Source organism: Lepidochelys olivacea, assembly GCF_965140295.1.
Source record: "Lepidochelys olivacea isolate rLepOli2 genome assembly, chromosome: 1".
NCBI classification, from domain to species: Eukaryota; Metazoa; Chordata; order Testudines; family Cheloniidae; genus Lepidochelys; species Lepidochelys olivacea.
In genome coordinates this window covers 122,553,095-122,575,429 of record NC_140411.1, presented here as the reverse complement: position 1 = coordinate 122,575,429, position 22,335 = coordinate 122,553,095, and the positions used below count along the sequence as shown (strand labels likewise).

At 42.4% G+C, this 22,335-nt stretch overlaps 1 protein-coding gene across 1 annotated transcript in view; it reads left to right on the top strand.

Moving 5' to 3' along the window:
- ATP10A (ATPase phospholipid transporting 10A (putative)) overlaps positions 1-22,335 on the top strand; it is a 163,988-nt gene that overhangs the window by 97,536 nt on the left and 44,117 nt on the right. The window contains exons 4-7 of the mRNA XM_084639464.1: positions 3,519-3,625; positions 3,724-3,855; positions 6,063-6,193; positions 7,955-8,207. Of these exons, the coding sequence (XP_084495590.1) occupies positions 3,519-3,625; positions 3,724-3,855; positions 6,063-6,193; positions 7,955-8,207 (623 nt within the window). The remainder of the gene's footprint in view (positions 1-3,518; positions 3,626-3,723; positions 3,856-6,062; positions 6,194-7,954; positions 8,208-22,335) is intronic.

Below are 22,335 nucleotides of genomic sequence, written 5' to 3'. Positions count from 1 at the left end.
AATCAATAAAATGAAAACATGTTCTGCTATCTTAGAACTGCTGAGGGGAATTCTCTACTAGAGTGTCAGAAACCATTTGTGCTTCAAAGTTTCAAACTCAAGGTAATCTTACCAGTTTCTTTTCCTTCTTTCCTCAGTTCTGGTCTCTTGCCAGATATTGTTACTGCTGTATCTATAACATATCTAAAATCCAGACCTTCCCACTGCTAAACACTTGGCAATACCATGGTTCTTTCTCTCACCTGGTCATCTAAATCAGATCGCAAACTCTTTGAGGGAGGGAGTGTGTTTTCTTTTTTTTCTGTGTAATGCTCTGAGTAGCCCCTTACTCTGAGAGTCATCTCAGTGTTTCCACAGATTAAGTGTTGCCAATTCTGGTGATTTTACTGCTAGTCTCATGATATTTGATGTGGTTCTTAAAGCCACAGCTCCTAAAGGCATGTGATAAGGTTAGAATGTCAGCATTTGTTTTTAAAAAACGTAAGTTTCTAGCACTCAAGGTTGTGAAGAAAAGCATGAACACATGACCCAAGTGCATCTTAAAGGCTCATAAACCAAAGACAAATAAAAAGAATTTAAATGAAAAAAATCACGATGTTTTAGCCAATTTCATGATTTGGGGGGCCCTCGTTCATGGTTTGTTTTTTTTAAATGCTCAGGATTGGCAATACATGGTGTTAAACTGTACCATACTTAAGGGTAGCAAAATCTACTACATAAAATAACATATAGAAAAATAAACATAAAAATAAAGTTTGAGGCTGCAGCAACAGTAGTTGGATATCTTAGTTTTATTCTAGTGCATTCAGTTTCTCAACATTTCTCTTTATTAGCTCTGCATTCCAATTTGTTTTGAAAAATTAAGAATTCTACTTTCAGTGCTATTTATATGAATGCACAGTAGTTAAAATATTTCCAATTTTCCTTCACCAACTGCTCTGCAGCATTAAGATACTGGAGTCTGTTATGTGGAATTTCATTCATACTCAGCAGGTCTATAAAAGTTATTTGACTTTTCTTCCCCCCCTCCATCCCCTTAGCAATGTTACAGTGCTACTGATGTAAGAAGTTATTTTTTTATTCTTAGTATTTCCCTTGTGGCAATCCATTCTCCCAAGCATTTTCCCCCTGTTTCTCTGATGTAATTGCAGGTTTTGTCAATACATAAATAACAAACAGTAGTACTCAGCTAGGATAGACGTTATTTTGTTTACTAAGAGTTTCTCATATATCCTGATGCCCCACTTTTTTGTCTGTTTGGCTTCAGTGGTCAGGCAGTTGTTTTTAGAGGCTGCTATTATTACCACTTAGTGGTTAATTTGAAATATCTTAGACTTATTATATTTACCTGGATACAAAGAACATCCAGATTTCCACATATCCCACGCTGTGGAGAAAACTCGATGAAACCCAATGAGACTGTTTGGGATTGCTAGAGGTACAGCTGTGCACAGAAATGCAGATGTAGAAAACTTCCTGATTTCTGTGCAGGTCATTGCAGAGAAGAAAAGAGTGTTCACTGAAGAACTTTTTTCATTTTGTCTCTTCGGTGGTGAAGTTGTTGCATGATATTGGATTGTTTACTCTCCATCTCCTGGAAATGTTTACTGCTTTCAATTAAGCTTTTTCTCGAGTGCATTGTATGCTTTTACAAAAGGATTTGGGGATGGGAAACATCCGAAGCAACTTTCAAACATGAGAGGGGTACAGAACACTGAACCTGTGTGCTAGCTTGGTTAAAACTTTAAAAAAACATAATATGGTAGGGTTGACTCTGCTATGGCATGCCAATTCAGTTCAGAACAGCAGTACTAGTTGCCACTAGACATTAGAACTAGAATGCCACTAGACATTCTTCAGTGTGTGGTGGCAGTTACAAAGTTTACGTACTTGTGGGCTTGGCTTCCGGGGTCAGGATGAAGTATTAGGCTCCAAAAGCTATGGAAGAGATTTGGGGATTTTTGAGCTAATATTACCATTTGATCCATGTCTGGCTGACCACCTTGCTAAATTTCGAGAGAAGAGGAAAGCCATCCTACCTGCCCTCAACTGTAGGTGACAAATTCATTGAATTGATGAGACAGAAAATTAAAACCACCATAGTAAGAGAATTGCAGCAAGCCAAGTATTTCTCTGTAATTGTTGATTCACCACCTGATGAAGCGCTTGTAGACCAGCTCACATTCATTTTCTGATTTCTCATTCAGAGGGCCAACTAATTGGGTTTCAGCCACTTGAGAACCACACAGGAGCAAACCTGGCTAAAGCTGTGCTGGCTATAATAAATAACCTAGGTTTGGATGTGTCTTAACAGCTGTGGGCAATTGTATGATAATGCTAGTGATGCAACTGATTGTTACAATAGTCCGTAGGCCCATCTGTCACAGAGAACCCACCAAAGGACTATGTGCCATGCGCTGCACATTCCCTAAATGTAATTGGAGTCAGCAGTGTTAACAATTGCACAGATGCACATATTGATCGAAAACTATTTTCCACAAATGCTGACACAAGCCAGAGATTATTGATTCTCGGCTGTTCAACTGAAGAAGAGCTCTAAGTTGTCTCTTTCACCAGCAGAAGTTGCTCCAATAACCAATTACCTCACCCACCTCTGCTCCCCTGTAGTGAATTCATTATCTTTTTTCTCTGTCAGTGCTTGCATGGAATAGCTAGGGCATTTAACGTCTAAATTCACGTACAATATCAAGCCAGCCGTGTTTTCTGGGAACCTGTTAGCTGTGAATTTTTAATTTTTAGCTAAACATATAATTGTTAATGTCTGGCGAAGATGCTTGTGTTGTTCCCGTATGCTGTTAATTCTTTAAATGACATGTTTTTAATCATCTCAGGAAAGTTTAAGTATTTTATAACAAGGTGGAGCTTCAGGATATTCTGTGCCTAGAACCCCAAGAATTCTTAATTTGATCCTGTTTAGCAGGCAGTAAGGAGATCAGAGTGAGGGGGCCAAAGAGAGTAAGGGCAAGTAGGCTGTGGAGGGAATGGAGAAGAGCAAGGAAAAAGGGATCACAGAGTTCCCAGAGACAGAATTGGGCCAAAAGGACCCAGGGAATTCAAGAGATTGAGAATTGGAAAGGGGAAAAGAAAAATTCACTGGTTAGAAAATAGAAAAAAAAACAGAGAGATACAGGATACTTATACAAATATTTTGTAGAATTCTTCAAAAATAATCTTTATACTACTCTAAGTGCAAAACTCAACTCAGGAGTACAGCCACAATTAGAACCTATATAATTATAAAGTACATGCCATTTCTTCTTTATAGAGCAGTCAGTAAGAAATATGTAGTGCAATCATCTTGCTCTCACTTGTGCACGTACATCCTTCCCCTTCGCTTCCCTTTCATTGGACCCAAATATATCCTCCATGGAATACCTGTGGTGTCAAGACTGCTTGTGAATCCCAGAGTCCTTTGTCCTCAGGCCAGAGAATGGGGATCTGACTGTTTAAGCTTTGGGGATAATCTGTGTCGAGTTCTGTTATTAAATCTTTTGCAGTGTACATACAAGTGGGAAAAAGGATGCACTATATAAAGAAAACCTTTTGTTGCGTGGATGTACTGTTAGGAACACAGAAGAGGTTACAGGGATAGTAATCTATGCAGGTAAAAGACAGCTTTTCCTTTGACTTTACATGTTCACTTGATAGTTTCCTTAGACTGTCAACAAATATCTATATTATTTAATGTAATTGCTATTGCAGGGCACGAGACCAAAGCTTTGTTAAATAATAGTGGACCACGTTACAAGCGCAGTAAGCTTGAAAGACAGATGAATATTGATGTCCTTTGGTGTGTCCTCATACTTATAGTCATGTGTCTATTTTCAGCCATCGGTAAGTCCTCTTTAAAAACAAAAGTTAAGGACCAAACTCTATCCTAAGAGTCACATGCTTTGCTTTAAAAATTCGAAAATGTATATCTTCTGTCTCTTGATTCGTGTAGCTACTTCTTTTCTATGTAAAGTGTGTTGTTGTTTTTTCTGGTAGGAAACATCAGCTTAGTACATAAGCACATCCAAATAGTAATCTTTTAATAACAATCAACTATATACCATTACAAGACCAAATCAGACAACTATTGTGTCAGGCTCTGCCGCCTTCAGTAGCAATGAGTCGTGCCCTACTTCAAAAGTAGTATCTTTGAAATCAACTCATCATGACTAAGGGTGGCAGAATTTGGCACATACTTAGTTGCCAAGGTAATATATGAACACGGAGTAAACATAACTAGTACAATACCATTCACCTAGCTCTATTAGATGAAAACAGGGACTCATAATATACAATATTAACCCACCATACTTAAGTATCCAAACTTATAATATTAAAAATTGTATAAAGTCCGAATTCAAAGGGCAAGTCAAAGAAAAGACTACCATTGATTTCAATGGAATTGTTACTGGCATCAAAAATTTTAACAAAAATAGAGGGGCAGGGGTAAGTTTGTTTGGGTTCTGGTTAGAGTGTGTGTGTATGTGTGTATTGGTCTCTGACTGAGAATTTGGTGTAAAGGTTTGTATGCAAAACATTTCTTTAGCTGTTGCTTTTGAATTCCATATTTTGTAATGTCTGGGTTTTGTTTTGGTTGTGTGTAATACATAAGTTCTGGAATTTTTCTTGGCAACCTTAAATGTATTTTACCAAAACTTCTGTGTTATTTTAATACCCTTAATTGTGTCTTTTTCCAGCTGTTGATAGCCTCTTTAAAGATGAAAGTTGAGGGCCAAACTATTATTATGCTCTTTGTTCCCACTGAGTTCAATGGGCACCTCGCATATCCAAAACCAGCATTTCATCCTAAGGATTTCCAATTTGTTTTAGAGTAGAATCCTAGTAACAGAAGTGGGGTTTTTTTCTTGTTGTTTCTTTTTTGCCAATTGTTAAAATGAGTTGTGTATCCCCATAACTTTCTTATCAATATTGTCTATAAAATATTAACTAAAATGAGAGGCCAAGATTTGAAAAAGTGACTAGAGATCTGGGAGTCCTCAATTTTGGGCTGCCCAGCTTGAATCACCTTGAGAAGGGCTGGGGTTTTTCAGAGTGCTGAGTACCCACCCTCTGAAAACCAAGCCCTTTTAAGATATCTCGATAAGTTGGGAATTAGTGATATCTAAAATCACTAGGTCTTTTGAAAATCAGAACATTTAGTAAAAAGAAACTTGATATAGTCCATTGCAAGTGCAGAATTTTTAGTATTTTTACTCTAGATTATTAAAAATAGCTATAGACATATCAGAGCATAAATAATATAAAGCTTTGCACTGCTGCAAAATATTTAGTGAGACAATGTCATTTTTATGTATCGTTATTTCAGTGTGGAACAAGGGGCAGTTTAGAAACTTGATAGAGGTGCCTTACAAAGGATTTTTTTTAATGGGCTTTACTTCTTTTTTGTTGCTTTATGACATATAAAGAATAGGGCCTGAAAGATTGTTAGGTTTTGGGGAGGAGGTAGGTATTAAGGTTTTGGGTTTTTTCAGCTTATTTTTAAAATGAATATCAGAAATATCAACTCAGGTCTTTCCTGGCTGGGATGGCAGGACCTGATATATGTCTCAGAGGATATGTTTAATTTTTCTCACACCCTAATTAAAAGGGTGGGACTGCCATATCTTTGGTAAAGACATCACTGCTCCAAAATTTTAATACTTTCCTTGCATTAAATAGGAACTAACAAAGAAAGACAATAAACAAAGAGATTGAAATAGTCTGACTAAAATCTCTTCCCCTCTTAGTTGCTCAGCTTCTATTCCTTTGACTTTTGTGATGGCCACCTTTTCACTAATTCTCCAGTCGTCATGGTGTCTTCCAGGGCAGACAGGACTTAAGTTTCCAATGTAGAAAATGCATATTAAAAAAAACATTTCAGGTCTTTTTCATAAATCATAACAAAGTAGGAAAAGGCAAAAGCCCCCCTCCCCTTTTTTTCTTTTGCAGATCACTTTTAAGGACAAATGCATACAAAATAAACCAATGCTGTGGGTTTTTTAATTTCTTGATGTTCATTTAAGTTTTTGTCTATTTAAACTTTTCTGCAGGTCATGGCCTATGGGTGTGGCAATATGGTGAGAAGAAACCAGTTTTCGATGTTCCCGGGCTTGATGGCAACTATTTATCCCCAGTTCTAGCTGCAGTGTATTTATTTTTGACAATGATAATAGTTTTTCAGGTAACAATGTAGTCCACACTGGTTCCTGTGTTCACAGTTTACTGATTTTAATAATTATATATCGAGAAAAGAGAGCACAACTTCTCCCACCAAGGAACTTGAGGAGCTAATTAAGTGTTTAAAATACAATACAATTAGATACCATACAATTAAAGCATGAAAAATGAAGAATAAAATATTATGTAGCCAGAAAAATAAAGGAGCCTCATTAATGTGCTAATGGTGACCAAAATGAAAAGAGCTCTGAAAAAAATCAGTGGACTGATGCTCCAAATTGTCTTCCCTCCATTGCCTTTACTGGAGCTGTGACAATTCACACCTGCTGAGGTTCCGTCCCAAACATTCCAGGTGTGTTGTTTTTTTAACAAGCAAGATGGGTTAAGATGAGGAGGGTGCCTGTCAGGGAGCAGCAAACTTCACACTCTGTGGGATGCCATGCTGCAAAAGCTCAGTTACCTGCCTACCTTGGAGGACTACTTAGAACCTTGGTGGTGTTGGAATGCAGGTACCTTACCAGGACAAGGTTAATGCTGGAATTTAACCCTTTAATGGCCCCAAACTATTTAGAATTTATACAGGAGGTAAATGACTAGAGTTGTCATCATTCAGTTCCTATGCACAGGAGGTGAATATTGGGAGAATGCAGGTCTTCTGATGATGAGATCTGCTATATTGTTGAATACTGTGGTGTGTCAAGAGAAGTGTGGATGTCTATGTCTTTGGGACATGTAAAACTAGAACTGACAGAGCACTAGAAAATAGCATACTAGTGAAGGGAATGATCTTGCACTGAAGAGGCATGGATTAAATAATGGCCTTTGCCATTATGATTTTAATGTATTAAGAGGTTTTTTTCTATTAAAGAAAACTCAGAACAGATTTACTTAAGTATGCAGCCTTTACTATAGGTTTTGTTTAAATAACCACACCTGGTACTTACATATTAAATAACCTGGTACTTACATATTAAATAACCACACCTGGTACTTACTTGCGATTCACTCCACTAGTCTAATTGACCAAGCCTAATTTTGTATATAACCAGAAATTTCAGCACTGAAAAACATCTGCAAGGCACATTCAACTAGAAATTATGTCTTTTGTGGATTTTTGAAAATCCCCAAGAAACTGCTAAAAAAAATTTTCAGGAAAACTCTCTTAGCTTAACACTTTGTTCAGCAATTACAAAGTATGTTCTTCATTCAGCTGAACTGCTGCTCAAAAACTGCAACTGACAACGTTGCTTTCTCTGCAGAACCTTCCACCAATCATTCATTTTACCTCTGCTGTTCCTGGAAAGCTAATTCAGTGAGAGCCTGTTATTTACACAGATAAAATTTGGGAGCTATTCATCCATTTTTTGATGCAAGATATTCTTTTGTATTTGCAGGATTCTGATTGTATTGTATGTTCCTCTCCTCCCTCCCTTCTTTTCCTTTCCTAGCTTCTTTCAAGCTCATCTTATTACCCTGAAAAGTTTGCTTCTCTCCAAGCCTTGATAATCACATTTCCAGACATAATTATGGATTTCAGCTCTACAGTTGCACCAGAGGCTTTTCTAATCTGTCCAAGTAAACTCTTTGCAAACATTTTAATTACTTTACAATATTGAATCTAAGCCTATTAAACTCTTTAAGGTACAGTATAGTACATACACTCTTTGTGATTTTAGTCTGCCGTAAAGTTGATTAGATTATATCAATTCAATATAATATTTATGCCCCTATTTTCTCCTAATTAGTGTGTTTTTATGTATTTTAGGTTCTGATTCCGATTTCTTTGTATGTATCCATTGAAATAGTTAAAGTATGCCAAGTATTCTTCATTCATCAAGACAAGGATTTATATGATGAAGAGACCGACACTCAGCTACAGTGTCGAGCTTTAAACATCACAGAAGACTTAGGGCAGATGCAGTATATATTCTCAGACAAGACTGGTACTCTTACTGAAAATAAGATGGTTTTCCGAAGATGCACTGTTTCTGGAATAGAGTATTCCCACGATGCTAATGGTGAGCCTTGTTTGCTGTCCAGTGGTTTACTTCAGTTTGATTTCAATCACACAAAAAAGTTACTATGATCTTAAAACAAACAACAAATTGTGTAGGATTTATGATATGTGCATCAGACACCACAATGATGGTTGTAAAATAACTATAACTTGTTGTCTGTTCATTTTGGAATTGTAATCTTATCAGGGATTCTCTGGGATCTTGAGTGTGTTGTCAAGGTTGCTATTCTCTGCAGTGTGACAGGGCAAGGCCAGATGGCTATAGAAAAGTAGTGGGAGATAGATATATTAGCCCCAGGCTAAACAAATCCCTGTTACCAGGGTAAGTAAATGGCAGCTGCTTCAGGTCAATTAAGACACCTGGGGCCAATTAAGATCTTTCCAGAAGGCAGGGAAGATAGCTAGGTTGATTGGGACACCTGAAGCCAATTAGGGGCTGTTTAACTAGTTTAAATTTAAATTTAACTAGTTTTTAACTGAAACTAGTTAAAAGCCTCCCAGTTAGTCAGTTGGGCGCACGTGTTAGGAGCTGTAGGAGGAAGCCACGCTGTTGGAGGAGCTGAGCAGTACAAACCATTTCAGGCACAAAGAAGGAGGCCCTGAGGTAACTGTGAAGTAGATATTGAGGAAGCGGGGGCTGCTGTGGGGAAGTGACCCAGGGAATTGTACACGTCCTATTTCCAAAAAGTCAGCTACCATAGCTGCTACTATTAGGGTCCCTGGGCTGGAGCCTGGAGTAGAGGGCGGGCCTGGGCTCCCCCTCTCACTCCCTGATTAATCACTGAGACTGGAAGACAACAGAGACTGTGTGAGGGAGGGTTGCTTCTCCTCACCTCCCTTGCTGGTTTATGATGAAAATGGCTCAGTAGGATGTGACCTTTGCCTCTAGAGAGAGAAGGGCTATGTGGAGGGTCACAGTGAGCCTCTGAGGCTAGCGAAATCCACCAGAAAGCGTGGGACCCACTGAGACAAGGTCAGAGCTTTGTCACAGTAGGTTTACGCTCTGATCCTGCAAAGCATTTAGGAACATGCTTAACTTTAAACACCTGAATAGTACCATTGATATCAATGGGACTACACTGGTGGATTTGTCCCTTAATGTTTAACTTCACTCCAAGATACTCAATTAGTGTCAAGAACGAAAGGTGAACAAGGTTTCTAGTGTGGCTTTCATGTTAACAAAATAGCACAGTCTGTTGTAATAATATTTCATCTGTTTTAGCTTTATCTTGTTCACTTCAGTGCCCCAGTGTGATGGGTATCTCTGAGTTAACATTCTTTTGCTGCCAAACAAATATTGTAACTGAACAGAACATTCTGAAGTAGCTGACTTTTGAAGTATTAAAATGTAATTCATTACCACAAGGGAATGAGGTTACGTTTAGTTGTCACCCATGTGTCATCTTGTCAACCTCTTAAAATTATTAAGTGACTTCTGATGTAGTGTAATTTGTATTAAGCTATTTTCCCCCTAACATTTAAGCGGTATCCTTTGGGACTTGAAAGATGTTACATTCTCAGATTTCTTTGCATACTTGATTGATATTGTACTGGCTTTCTAAATGCAGTAATTAAGTTTTTTAACCTGCAGTACATTATTCTTTCCTTAAGTTTATTTGGAGAGTTCAGCTAACACATCAGAAATGGAATAAGAGAGACTTATTAAAAGTTAACTGTAAACTTAAAAAAGACTTTGAAAATTGTATGAGATCCCAAGTTAGTAACAGAATATTGTGGAGGCTTAAATTACAGAGTGAATTTACTTTTAAAATAAAATATTTTAAAATAGTAATCATATATTGCACTTGCACCACTTTTCCTAGGAAGAAATCAGTGCACCTAACAGAGATAGTAGGATATGATTATTAACCCTATGTTACAGAAAAAGAGAAAAAGAGCAGTTGAAACTTCCCTAAGCGTTCACAGTGAGTCAGAGACAGAGGTAGAATTAGAATCTACAGCACATTTCCTGACTCCCAGTTCTGTGCACTAAATATTAGACCGTACTGCTTCTATTCATTCTTCTTGTTTATCTGCCACCCTCTGATTTCAGGGCATATTGTGTTCCTTCCAAGAGTTAATGACATTACAGTTAACTAAAACAGTGCAGGAAGAGCAGCATTTTATGGGTTAGATTGCATCAGGTGATGCAGCGCAAATACAAAAGCCTACACTTGGGTCTTGGTGGGTAAGTAAAGAAGAAATTAAGTGTCAAATGTTTTATCTTACAATGAATTATCATTTTCAAGTCTACCCATACTTTTTGTAAGTGATTTGGGATTACAATATAAATGTTAGAAAATAATAAAAACAAAACAGTGAACCTGACAATATGCAAAATTATCAAAACACAAAGCAAACAAAATACAGTAGTGTTTCTTTCTTTACCCTCTCTCATTTATAGGCATCTATATGCTCACTTGTAATTCTAGTTGGTGCAAAATTTCCAGATTGAAATGTGATTTTTAAGCTTACAATTCCTTTAATCATAATATTTGAATCTTTCATTTTCTCTTCTCTATATAGAGTGATCTTGCACTAATTCTTTGCCTTTCTGTGTGTAAAGGGTCATAATTGTCATTGTTTTTATTCCCCACTTTCAGGATCAATGACACAATAAATAAGTGTTCTCACTCAAGCTTTTTAGTGCCTATTCTCCAGGCTGATTCCCAGCCCCATTCTTTCTGTGAAATGACTCCACTGATAGCTTGTCTTCCCACCTGCTGACTACCCACTAATTTAGATCACATAAGATCCTGCCTTCAATTTTTTTCCTGTCATTAAGAATGTCTATAACACTTTATGCTCCTGGGTTTAAATACAAAGGATTTGAGGAAGCCCTTCCATTATACATACCAGAAGTCAGAAATCCTACCAGATTGTGTTTGGGATGTATTTAATAACTGATGCTGTCCAGCTGTCAGTTCTAGTTGTGGTTTAAAATGAGGTTTAGAGAACTCTCAAATCTGCCACTTATAAAAAGATCCAGTCTTGCCACATATGCAAGTTTAAATCTGATTGAGTACTAAGGACCCAGAAAACCAAACAAAACCCATTAGCCTCCTTGCATAATCTTATCTATTATTTTTAAAGATCCATGCCCTTTTCTGTTAATCATAGTACTTCTTTCAGTCATAGTAATTTGACACTAGAAACCAAACTGTGAATAGGCCATGAGGTGATGAAATAAATGTAAGACTCATTGCAAGATCTGATTTAAAACTGTTACATCAATGTCATGATTTGGATGCTGAAATCCACAATTCATGTTCTGTTGTGGTGCCTTGTGGGAGCGAATGTACTTGGAGTAGAAGTTCTATTCTGAGCGTTTTGGTTTGAGCTTGTTATATAGGAATGTAATATGGTCATCTAGCAGATTGGGCATGGTATTCCCAGCTTTGTTCCATGACCTGTGATCTGTTACAAACTTTGTTCACACCCTGAAAATTCATCCAAAGGTTCTGGGTTTTTTTTCTGTTCTGTCTAGGTTCTTATATTGCCCTCATCACCACAGTATCTGAGCACCTTCCAGCAGTGCATTAAGCAGCATAAGTAACAATTGTCACATGTGCTTGGTGTATTTTCACTCATCCTCTTCCCACTGTGAAAATGGCATGTACAGTGCAGAATTTTGTTTTGGTAGGATTTTGTTTTTTGGTTTAATGTATACACTACCCTGTGTTTATGTTAGGAAAGGCAAGGTTGAAATGTACCTTGTATTTGAATTGGAAGATGATGAGGTTTGTGATGATCCTTATTTCCCGGGTGGAGTTCATTCCACAGTTTCGACCAGCCCCTGAGAAAATCCTGTCTCCAGAACAGACGAGTTTAACCCTTATGGTAGAAAGTTCTATTGTGCCTGAGAAGCAGAACTGTCAATGACAATCTTCATCCCAAAGCTTTAGGAGATCTTTTTAGATATCCTGGGAATAGACTGTGGAGAACCTTGAAGATAAGGACTAAAATCTTGAACTTGACTTCCCACAGAATATCAAGTCAGTATAGGGAGCAGAGGATAGGTGTGATGTTCTCAGGTAGCCTGTGTTGCTGAGAACTGCTCCAGCATTCTGTCTGAGTTGGAGTGTCCTAAGGGCTGATGTGTCCAGATATATTTCATTGCTGTAGTCCAGATGGGAGGTGACAAAGTTGTGTATAACCAAGCCCAGGTCATCATCAGCTGGTAGAAAGCATTATTCAGGGATGCTGCTATGTGAGAGCTTAGGGTTAGTGGGAAATCCAGGAACATTTCTAAACTACAGACTCTGGCTTGCTTGGATTCAGCTTCAACCAGTTGTGCTTCATCCATGAGCTGATTTTGTCCAAGTATCTTGATGGTCATGATGTGGTTGTAGATGGCAAAGGACAGGCAGAATTGTGTGTCACCTGCATGTTGCTAGTACTTAAGTCCCTGTCATTTGATCAGTTCACTAGTGCTGCATGTTGAATAGGACAGGAGAGAGAATTGATTCTTGAGAATCAATCAAGGTCTCACAAATGAGAGGTCTAGTGGTGAGGTGTAATTTTCCATCACTGCTCTTTGGGAACTTTCTACAAGGAAGGACTTAAACCATTATACCACATTTCCCTGGTCCCCTTCGACTTCTCTAAGCCCTGGTCTACACTAGGACGTTAGGTCGAATTTAGCAGCGTTAAATCGATGTAAACCTGCACCCGTCCACACAATGAAGCCCTTTATTTCGACTTAAAGGGTTCTTAAAATTGATTTCCTTACTCCACCCCTGACAAGTGGATTAGCGCTTAAATCGACGTTGCCGGCTCGAATTTGGGGTACTGTGGACACAATTCGATGGTATTGGCCTCCGGGAGCTATTCCAGAGTGCTCCATTATGACCGCTCTGGACAGCACTCTCAACTCAGATGCACTGGCCAGGTAGACAGGAAAAGAACCGCGAACTTTTGAATCTCATTTCCTGTTTGGCCAGCGTGGCAAGCTGCAGGTGACCATGCAGAGCTCATCAGCACAGGTGACCATGATGGAGTCCCAGAATCGCAAAAGAGCTCCAGCATGGACCGAACGGGAGGTACGGGATCTGATCGCTGTTTGGGGAGAGGAATCCGTGCTATCAGAACTCCGTTCCAGTTTTCGAAATGCCAAAACCTTTGTGAAAATCTCCCAGGGCATGAAGGACAGAGGCCATAACAGGGACCCGAAGCAGTGCCGCGTGAAACTGAAGGAGCTGAGGCAAGCCTACCAGAAAACCAGAGAGGCGAACAGCCGCTCTGGGTCAGAGCCCCAAACATGTCGCTTCTATGATGAGCTGCATGCCATTTTAGGGGGTTCAGCCACCACTACCCCAGCCGTGTTGTTTGACTCCTTCAATGGAGATGGAGGCAATACGGAAGCAGGTTTTGGGGACGAAGAAGATGATGATGAGGAGGAGGTTGTAGATAGCTCACAGCAAGCAAGCGGAGAAACCGGTTTTCCCGACAGCCAGGAACTGTTTCTCACCCTAGACCTGGAGCCAGTACCCCCCGAACCCACCCAAGGCTGCCTCCTGGACCCAGCAGGTGGAGAAGGGACCTCTGGTGAGTGCACCTTTTAAAATACTATACATGGTTTAAAAGCAAGCATGTGAAAGGATTACTTTGCCCTGGCATTTGCGGTTCTCCTAGATGTAGTCCTAAAGCCTTTGCAAAAGGTTTCTGGGGAGGGCAGCCTTATTGCGTCCTTCATGGTAGGACACTTTACCACTCCAGGCCAGTAACACGTACTCGGGAATCATTGTAGAACAAAGCATTGCAGTGTATGTTTGCTGGCATTCAAACAACATCCGTTCTTTATCTCTCTGTGTTATCCTCAGGAGAGTGAGATATAATTCATGGTCACCTGGTTGAAATAGAGTGCTTTTCTTCAGGGGACACTCAGAGGAGCCCATTCCTGCTGGGCTGTTTGCCTATGGCTAAACAGAAATGTTCCCCGCTGTTAGCCACAGGGAGGGGGGAAGGTTGAGGGGGTAGTCACGCGGTGGGAGGAGGCAAAATGCGACCTTGTAACGAAAGCACATGTGCTATGTATGTAATGTTAACAGCAAGGTTTACCCTGAAAGAGTGTAGCCACTGTTTTATAAAATGTGTCTTTTTAAATACCGCTGTCCCTTTTTTTTCTCCACCAGCTGCATGTGTTTCAATGATCACAGGATCTTCTCCTTCCCAGAGGCTAGTGAAGCTTAGAAAGAAAAAAAAACACACTCGTGATGAAATGTTCTCCGAGCTCATGCTGTCCTCCCACACTGACAGAGCACAGACAAATGTGTGGAGGCAAATAATGTCAGAGTGCAGGAAAGCACAAAATGACCAGGAGGAGAGGTGGCGGGCTGAAGAGAGTAAGTGGCGGGCTGAAGAGAGTAAGTGGCGGGCTGAAGACAGGGCTGAAGCTCAAATGTGGCGGCAGCGTGATGAGAGGAGGCAGGATTCAATGCTGAGGCTGCTGCAGGACCAAACCAGTATGCTCCAGTGTATGGTTGAGCTGCAGCAAAGGCAGCTGGAGCACAGACTGCCACTGCTGCCCCTCTGTAACCAACCGCCCTCCTCCCCAAGTTCCATAGCCTCTACACCCAGATGCCCAAGAACGCGGTGGGGGGGCCTCCGGCCAACCAGCCACTCCACCACAGAGGATTGCCCAAAAAAAAGAAGGCTGTCATTCAATAAATTTTAAAGTTGTAAACTTTTAAAGTGCTGTGCTTAAAGTGCTGTGTGGCATTTTCCTTCCCTCCTCCACCACCCCTCCTGGGCTACCTTGGTAGTCATCCCCCTATTTGTGTGATGAATGAATAAAGAATGCATGAATGTGAAGCAACAATGACTTTATTGCCTCTGCAAGCGGTGATTGAAGGGAGGAGGGGCGGGTGGTTAGCTTACAGGGAAGTAGAGTGAACCAAGGGGCGGGGGGTTTCATCAAGGAGAAACAAACAGAACTTTCACACCGTAGCCTGGCCAGTCATGAAACTGGTTTTCAAAGCTTCTCTGATGCGTACCGCGCCCTCCTGTGCTCTTCTAACCGCCCTGGTGTCTGGCTGCGCGTAACCAGCAGCCAGGCGATTTGCCTCAACCTCCCACCCCGCCATAAACGTCTCCCCCTTACTCTCACAGATATTGTGGAGCACACAGCAAGCAGTAATAACAGTGGAAATATTGGTTTCGCTGAGGTCTAAGCGAGTCAGTAAACTGCGCCAGCGCGCCTTTAAACGTCCAAATGCACATTCTACCACCATTCTGCACTTGCTCAGCCTGTAGTTGAACAGCTCCTGACTACTGTCCAGGCTGCCTGTGTACGGCTTCATGAGCCATGGCATTAAGGGGTAGGCTGGGTCCCCAAGGATACATATAGGCATTTCAACATCCCCAACAGTTATTTTCTGGTCTGGGAATAAAGTCCCTTCCTGCAGCTTTTGAAACAGACCAGAGTTCCTGAAGATGCGAGCATCATGCACCTTTCCCGGCCATCCCACGTTGATGTTGGTGAAACGTCCCTTGTGATCCACCAGAGCTTGCAGCACTATCGAAAAGTACCCCTTGCGGTTTATGTACTCGGCGGCTTGGTGCTCCGGTGCCAAGATAGGGATATGGGTTCCGTCTATGGCCTCACCACAGTTAGGGAATCCCATTGCAGCAAAGCCATCCACTATGACCTGCACATTTCCCAGGGTCACTACCCTTGATATCAGCAGATCTTTGATTGCGTGAGCTACTTGCATCACAGCAGCCCCCACAGTAGATTTGCCCACTCCAAATTGATTCCCAACTGACCGGTAGCTGTCTGGCGTTGCAAGCTTCCACAGGGCTATCGCCACTCGCTTCTCAACTGTGAGGGCTGCTCTCATCTTGGTATTCATGCGCCTCAGGGCAGGGGAAAGCAAGTCACAAAGTTCCATGAAAGTGCCCTTACGCATGCGAAAGTTTCGCAGCCACTGGGAATCGTCCCAGACCTGCAACACTATGCGGTCCCACCAGTCTGTGCTTGTTTCCCGAGCCCAGAATCGGCGTTCCACAGCATGAACCTGCCCCATTAGCACCATGATGCATGCATTGGCAGGGCCCATGCTTTCAGAGAACTCTGTGTCCATGTCCTGATCACTCACATGACCGCGCTGACGTCGCCTCCTCGCCCGGTATCGCTTTGCCAGGTTCTGGTGCTGCATATACTGCTGGATAATGCGTGTGGTGTTTAATGTGCTCCTAATTGCCAAAGTGAGCTGAGCGGCCTCCATGCTTGCCTTGGTATGGCGTCCGCACAGAAAAAAGGCGCGGAACGATTGTCTGCCGTTGCTCTGACAGAGAGAGGGGCGACTGACGACACGGCTTTCAGGGTTGGCTTCAGGGAGCTAAAATCAACAAAGTGGGTGTCTTTACATCAAGGAGTATTTCAGGCAGGACTTCACGGAGGGTTCCAATAAGAAATGGTGCACCTAAGTTATCGTTCTTATTGGAACAAGGAGGTTAGCCTGGCCTCTGATTGATACATGGCTAGATTTACCTCGCTGCACCTTCTCTGTGAGTGACTGCAGTGTGACCTAGAGGAATGAGTCCCCTAGACAGGGGAGGAGGCAAATGAGTACAAAACAAATCTGGTCTATTTCTTGTTTTGACCCACTCCATCTATCTTTTACATCTTTGGCTGGCAGCAGACGGTGCAGAAGGACTGCATGCCATCCACATCTCATGGCTGCTCGGCAGAAGATGGTACAGTACGACTGTTAGCCATCCTCATCTCTTGCCTGCCTGGCAGAAGATGGTACAATATGACTACTAGCAATCCTCATCTCTTGCCTGCCTGGCAGAAGATGGTACAGTACGACTGCTAGCAGTCCGTATCGCCTGCCCGCTCACCATAAGACGGTTCAATAGGACTGACTGCAGGACTAAAGAGAATGACCTGGTCAAGTCACTCCAAATTTAGTCCCTGCGCCCATGTCTGTCCAGGCGCTCCCAGCCGACGTGGCCAGGAGCACCTCGGACACGACGAGGACGACTACCAGTCGTATTGCACCGTCTGCTGCCAGAAGGCAATGGGTTGCTGCTACTGTGCAGCAAAGCCATACTGCATCTGCCAGCACCCAGGAGACATAGGGTGACGGTTACCTGAGCGGGCTCCATGCTTGCCGTGGCATGGCGTCTGCACAGGTAACTCAGGAAAAAAGGCGCGAAGTGATTGTCTGCCCTTGCTTTCACAGAGGGAGGGAGGGAACGGGGGCCTGACGATACGTACCCAGAACCACCCGCGACAATGTTTTAGCCCCATCAGAGTGCTCCATTGTGACTGCTCTGGACAGCACTCTCAGATGCCCGATTGTTTGCCATTGCTCTGATGCCGGGAGGGGCGCTTACCGGGTTGGCTTCAGGGAGCTAAAATCAACAAAGGGGGTGGCTTTACATCAAGGAGTATTTCAGGCAGGACTTCACGGAGGGTTCCAATAAGAAATGGTGCACCTAAGTTATCGTTCTTATTGGAACAAGAAGGTTAGCCTGGCCTCTGATTGATACATGGCTAGATTTACCTCGCTGCACCTTCTCTGTAAGTGACTGCAGTGTGATCTAGAAGAATGAGTCCCCTAGACAGGGGAGGGGGAGAAGCAAATGAGTACAAAACAAATCTGGTCTATTTCTTGTTTCTCCATCTATCTTTTACATCTTTGGCTGGCAGCAGACGGTGCAGAAGGACTGCATGCCATCCACATCTCATGGCTGCTCGGCAGAAGATGGTACAGTACGACTGCTAGCAGTCCGTATCGCCTGCTCGCTCACCATAAGACGGTTCAATAGGACTGACTGCAGGACTAAAGAGAATGACCTGGTCAAGTCACTCCAAATTTAGTCCCTGCGCCCATGTCTGCCCAGGCGCTCCTGATCGACCTCACAGAGGCAACCAGGAGCACCTCGGACATGACGATGACGGCTACCAGTCGTACTGTACCGTCTGCTGCCACAAGGCAAGGGGTTGCTGCTACTGTGTAGCAATGCCATACCGCGTCTGCCAGCACCCAGGAGACATAGGGTGACGGTTACCTGAGCGGGCTCCATGCTTGCAGTGGTATGGCGTCTGCACAGGTAACTCAGGAAAAAAGGCGGGAAATGATTGTCTGCCCTTGCTTTCACAGAGGGAGGGAGGGAACGGGGGCCTGACGATATGTACCCAGAACCACCCGCGACAATGTTTTAGCCCCATCAGGCATTGGGATCTCAACCCAGAATTCCAATGGGCAGCGGAGACTGCGGGAACTGTGGGATAGCTACCCACAGTGCAATGCTCCGGAAGTCGACTCTAGCCTCGGTACTGTGGAAGCGCTCCGCCGAGTTAATGCACTTAATGCACTTAGAGCATTTTCTGTGGGGACACACACACTCGAATATATAAAACCGATTTCTAAAAAACCGACTTCTATAAATTCGACCTTATTCCGTAGTGTAGACATACCCTGAGGCAGGACAGCAGTATCTAATAGTTGACAATATCAGAAGCTCGAGAGAGGTTCAGGAGGATGAGAATGGAAATCTACTCTCTATCCATTGACAGCAGGAGATAATGCATCAGTGTCACTAAAGCTGTTTCCATCCCACATCCTGGGCTGAATCCAGATTGTGCTGGATTTAGGATACGAGCTTCAATTAGAAGAGCTTATATAGTTGGCCTTTAGCTAGCTTCTCTATGTACTTGGTCAGGAACAGGAGATTGGATTCTGGCCAGTAGTTAGCTAGTACTGATATCCGAAGTGGGTTTCTTTAGTGTTGGTCAAGCTATTGTGTGTTTAAAGGAGGAGGGAAAGATTTCTTCCCTGAATAAGGCATTGGCTGTTTCAGTCAGGAGTGGCACCAGTTGCTCATGATGCCCTTTCATGAGCCATGAAAGGTGTGACAGACTGACAATATCCTGCAACATTCTGGTCCAACCTTGTGGAATTAAGATGAACTTTTGGAGGGGGGTGAGGGGGTGAGAGAACCTGGATTTGTGCAGGAAATGGCCCACCTTGATTATCATGCACATTGTGTAGAGAGTTGTCACTTTGGATGGGCTATTACCAGCAGGAGAGTGAGTTTGTGTGGTGGGGGTGGAGGGTGAGAAAACCTGGATTTGTGCTGGAAATGGCCCAACTTGATGATCACTTTAGATAAGCTATTACCAGCAGGACAGTGGGGTGGGAGGAGGTATTGTTTTATGATCTCTGTGTGTATATAAAGTCTGCTGCAGTTTCCACGGTATGCATCCAATGAAGTGAGCTGTAGTTCACGAAAGCTCATGCTCAAATAAATTGGTTAGTCTCTAAGGTGCCACAAGTACTCCTTTTCTTTTTGCGAATACAGACTAACACGGCTGTTACTCTGAAACCTTTATTGAATTAAGTTAAACCTTACTGAGTTAGGTTTGATACCATTTGGAATCCATTTTATTAAATAGGCAATTGTGTATTTGTTATTGTGGAATAGTACATAACTCCTCTTGGACGAGGGGGATGCTAATGTAAAATTTCTCCAATTATCTGAAGCCATCCTCTGGGGAGGTATGCATATACTAATTCTAATGGAATTCTCCGGACAAAGAAAGGATTTTTGGTTAAAGCACCTAGTTTTAAACGGGTCAGGCCCTTCTTCCTGATCCAGCAAATGGACAGGACCCTTGGTCACTGGAGGGCCCCAATCCTTAGGGAAAGGTGAGGCCCTATAAGGCCAGGATCTTGTTCTGAACTGAAATTGTGATGAACTTGAAACCACAAGGAAACCCTTTGGCTGGGAGTACTGAAGGACTGACTTTTCCTGCCAGAGCCCATGTTAGGGTAGGTTCTTTTATTGTTTTTAATATGTTTTTTTAGTAATGCTTTTTTACCTTAGGAATAAATTAGGCTTGCATAGCAGGAGCTGTGTGGCAACTTATGACTGTGGGCATTCACACTGTTAACCCTCCCTGAAGAGAAAGCACACAGGTGAGCTTACGCATCCTGTGTCTGCTGGGAATAACATAGTGAAGGCAGGGAACTATGCAGCCTGGAAATACCCTGGTCAGGAGGGAGGAAGACACCCAAGAAAGGCAATAGCTAGGAAGCTGGAAGCTTGAGAATGGGTACCCTGGCTGAACCATTGAGGGCTGACCACGCAGATGCAGTTGCCTGAACTGTGAGGGCATTGGTTGGATTCACGGGCCTTGGGTCCAGACTCCTTCCGGGTTTCCAGTACTTCTTGAGGAGTAAATATACTGATCTCTGGGAATGCAGGCAACTTCAACTTCTTTGTTGGTTAAATCACCAAAGGGGGAACAGATCCAGGCTGTCTGAAAGCCATCCCAAACGTGTGATATTTTCAGTGATGTAGAGGGGAGTGCCTCTGTCCTTTAACTTGCTTGGGAATTAGGTGGAGTCCATGGATCTTTGTGGTTGAATCAGGATTAGAGGTCTTTCTTGGTGCCTGGGAGCTGGGAGAGCTCCTTAATGAGGTGATGGTCTGCACAAGGTGTCAGTGAGCTTTGGCTCTGGTCTCTATTGTCAAATGAATGAATTTGAATGAAGATGTGTTATCTGAGGCACCTCTTTTGGATTTGAGGTGTGAAGAATAGATAAATGTAGTGCCACTTTCCATCTTGTGCTGCCTGGGTCTGTGATGGGCTGAGTGTGGGGGGGGGGCAAGCGCATGAGAGAGGCCAGCCTAGGGCTCACAGTGTCATCCAGCCAGAGTCTCAGTGGGTATCTCTACACGGCATTTTGGAGTGAACCTTCCAGCCCAGGTCGACAGACTCAGGCTAGTGGGGTTCACACTAGCGGCCTAAAAGTAGCTGTATAGACAACCAAAGAAAAGATAATTCCCATCTTATAATAAAAACCATGATTCCAGAGTGCTCTTCTTCCAACATCCATGGAATTAATGACACAAATAGTTGGCACCTAACATCTCAAAACTGGCCCTTGTGCAAAGGTTACCTGCAGATCCCTGCAGCAGTTAGTGACCTGATTAGGTCTGTGACGCACATGTTATGATTTAGCTACAGCCAAATGATGATCAGCCTGTCATCTGCCACAGATGTTTTTCCAAAGTTTAATTTTATAGCAGACTTGTCCAGGGATGTGGTCACCAATCCTTTTAATTTTAGTTTTTCACTGTGTATGGAATGATTGACTGTCCAAACCCAAGTTTAATTCCCAAGAGCTCAGTCACACAAAGCAGAAAACCCATAATTTTTCATTCTTTGCATTTTTCCCTCCCTCCAATTTCTTGGAGGGTTTGAGGGAATCCAGAGAGTGGAAGAGTGAAAGGGAAGCTCAGAGGGAAGGGAATGGTGAAATCCCTAGCATTTTCCATTTGGATTTGCCAGATTTCTTAGTCACTGTCTTGGGAAAATGAGATCCCTCTTGGCATGTTGTCTGTCTGTTCTTGGTGAAGATTCAGCTGGGGTGGTGTACATCATGCAGCAAGATCACTGTCTCAGTTTTATGTCAGTTTTGCAGCATAACTGTTCTTTTCTTGTAAGGAGAGTGTTAGAGAATGAAAAGAAAAGCAGACTGACCCAGAGGCAGATTGAGTAAATGGGCTTCTTTATTGCAGTATTTGTTCCCCTCGACCCAATTGTCAAGTAAGCAAGTAGTTAGCATGAATTAGTTACATCATGCTCTTTTATCTAAATTAGTATGGAAATACCCACATTTACTACAACAAATCCTTATTTAGTAATATGAGTGCACATATACTGAATATAATTATCCCTGCCCCTATTAACTGTTTACAGCATTAAGCATATTTTACAGACATCTTTACCTTGAAGATACATTTCTTTGCAGTAATTGCAGCCACAGGTTCCCTTAATCCGCAGTTCACAGGGAAGGGAGGAAGGGGCGTGACCCCGGCTCGTTTATGTAGCTGGGAAAGGAAGGGAGGGGGAGATGACACTTCTTTACACAAAGGGAATTCTTTAGACACCCACATTCCTTATGCAGCTACAATGCTTATCAATTATATTCAGTATATGTGCACTCACAAGCAGGAGGGAAAGGAGAGGGATACCACTTTATCTATCAAGAAAAGAGACAGTGCCTGCCTGTGCCTTCCTCCCTGATACCATGCTAGCGGTTACCCAGGTCTTTACTTAATCCTTACATATCCCAACACAGATGTCTTTCCCCACCTGACCTACA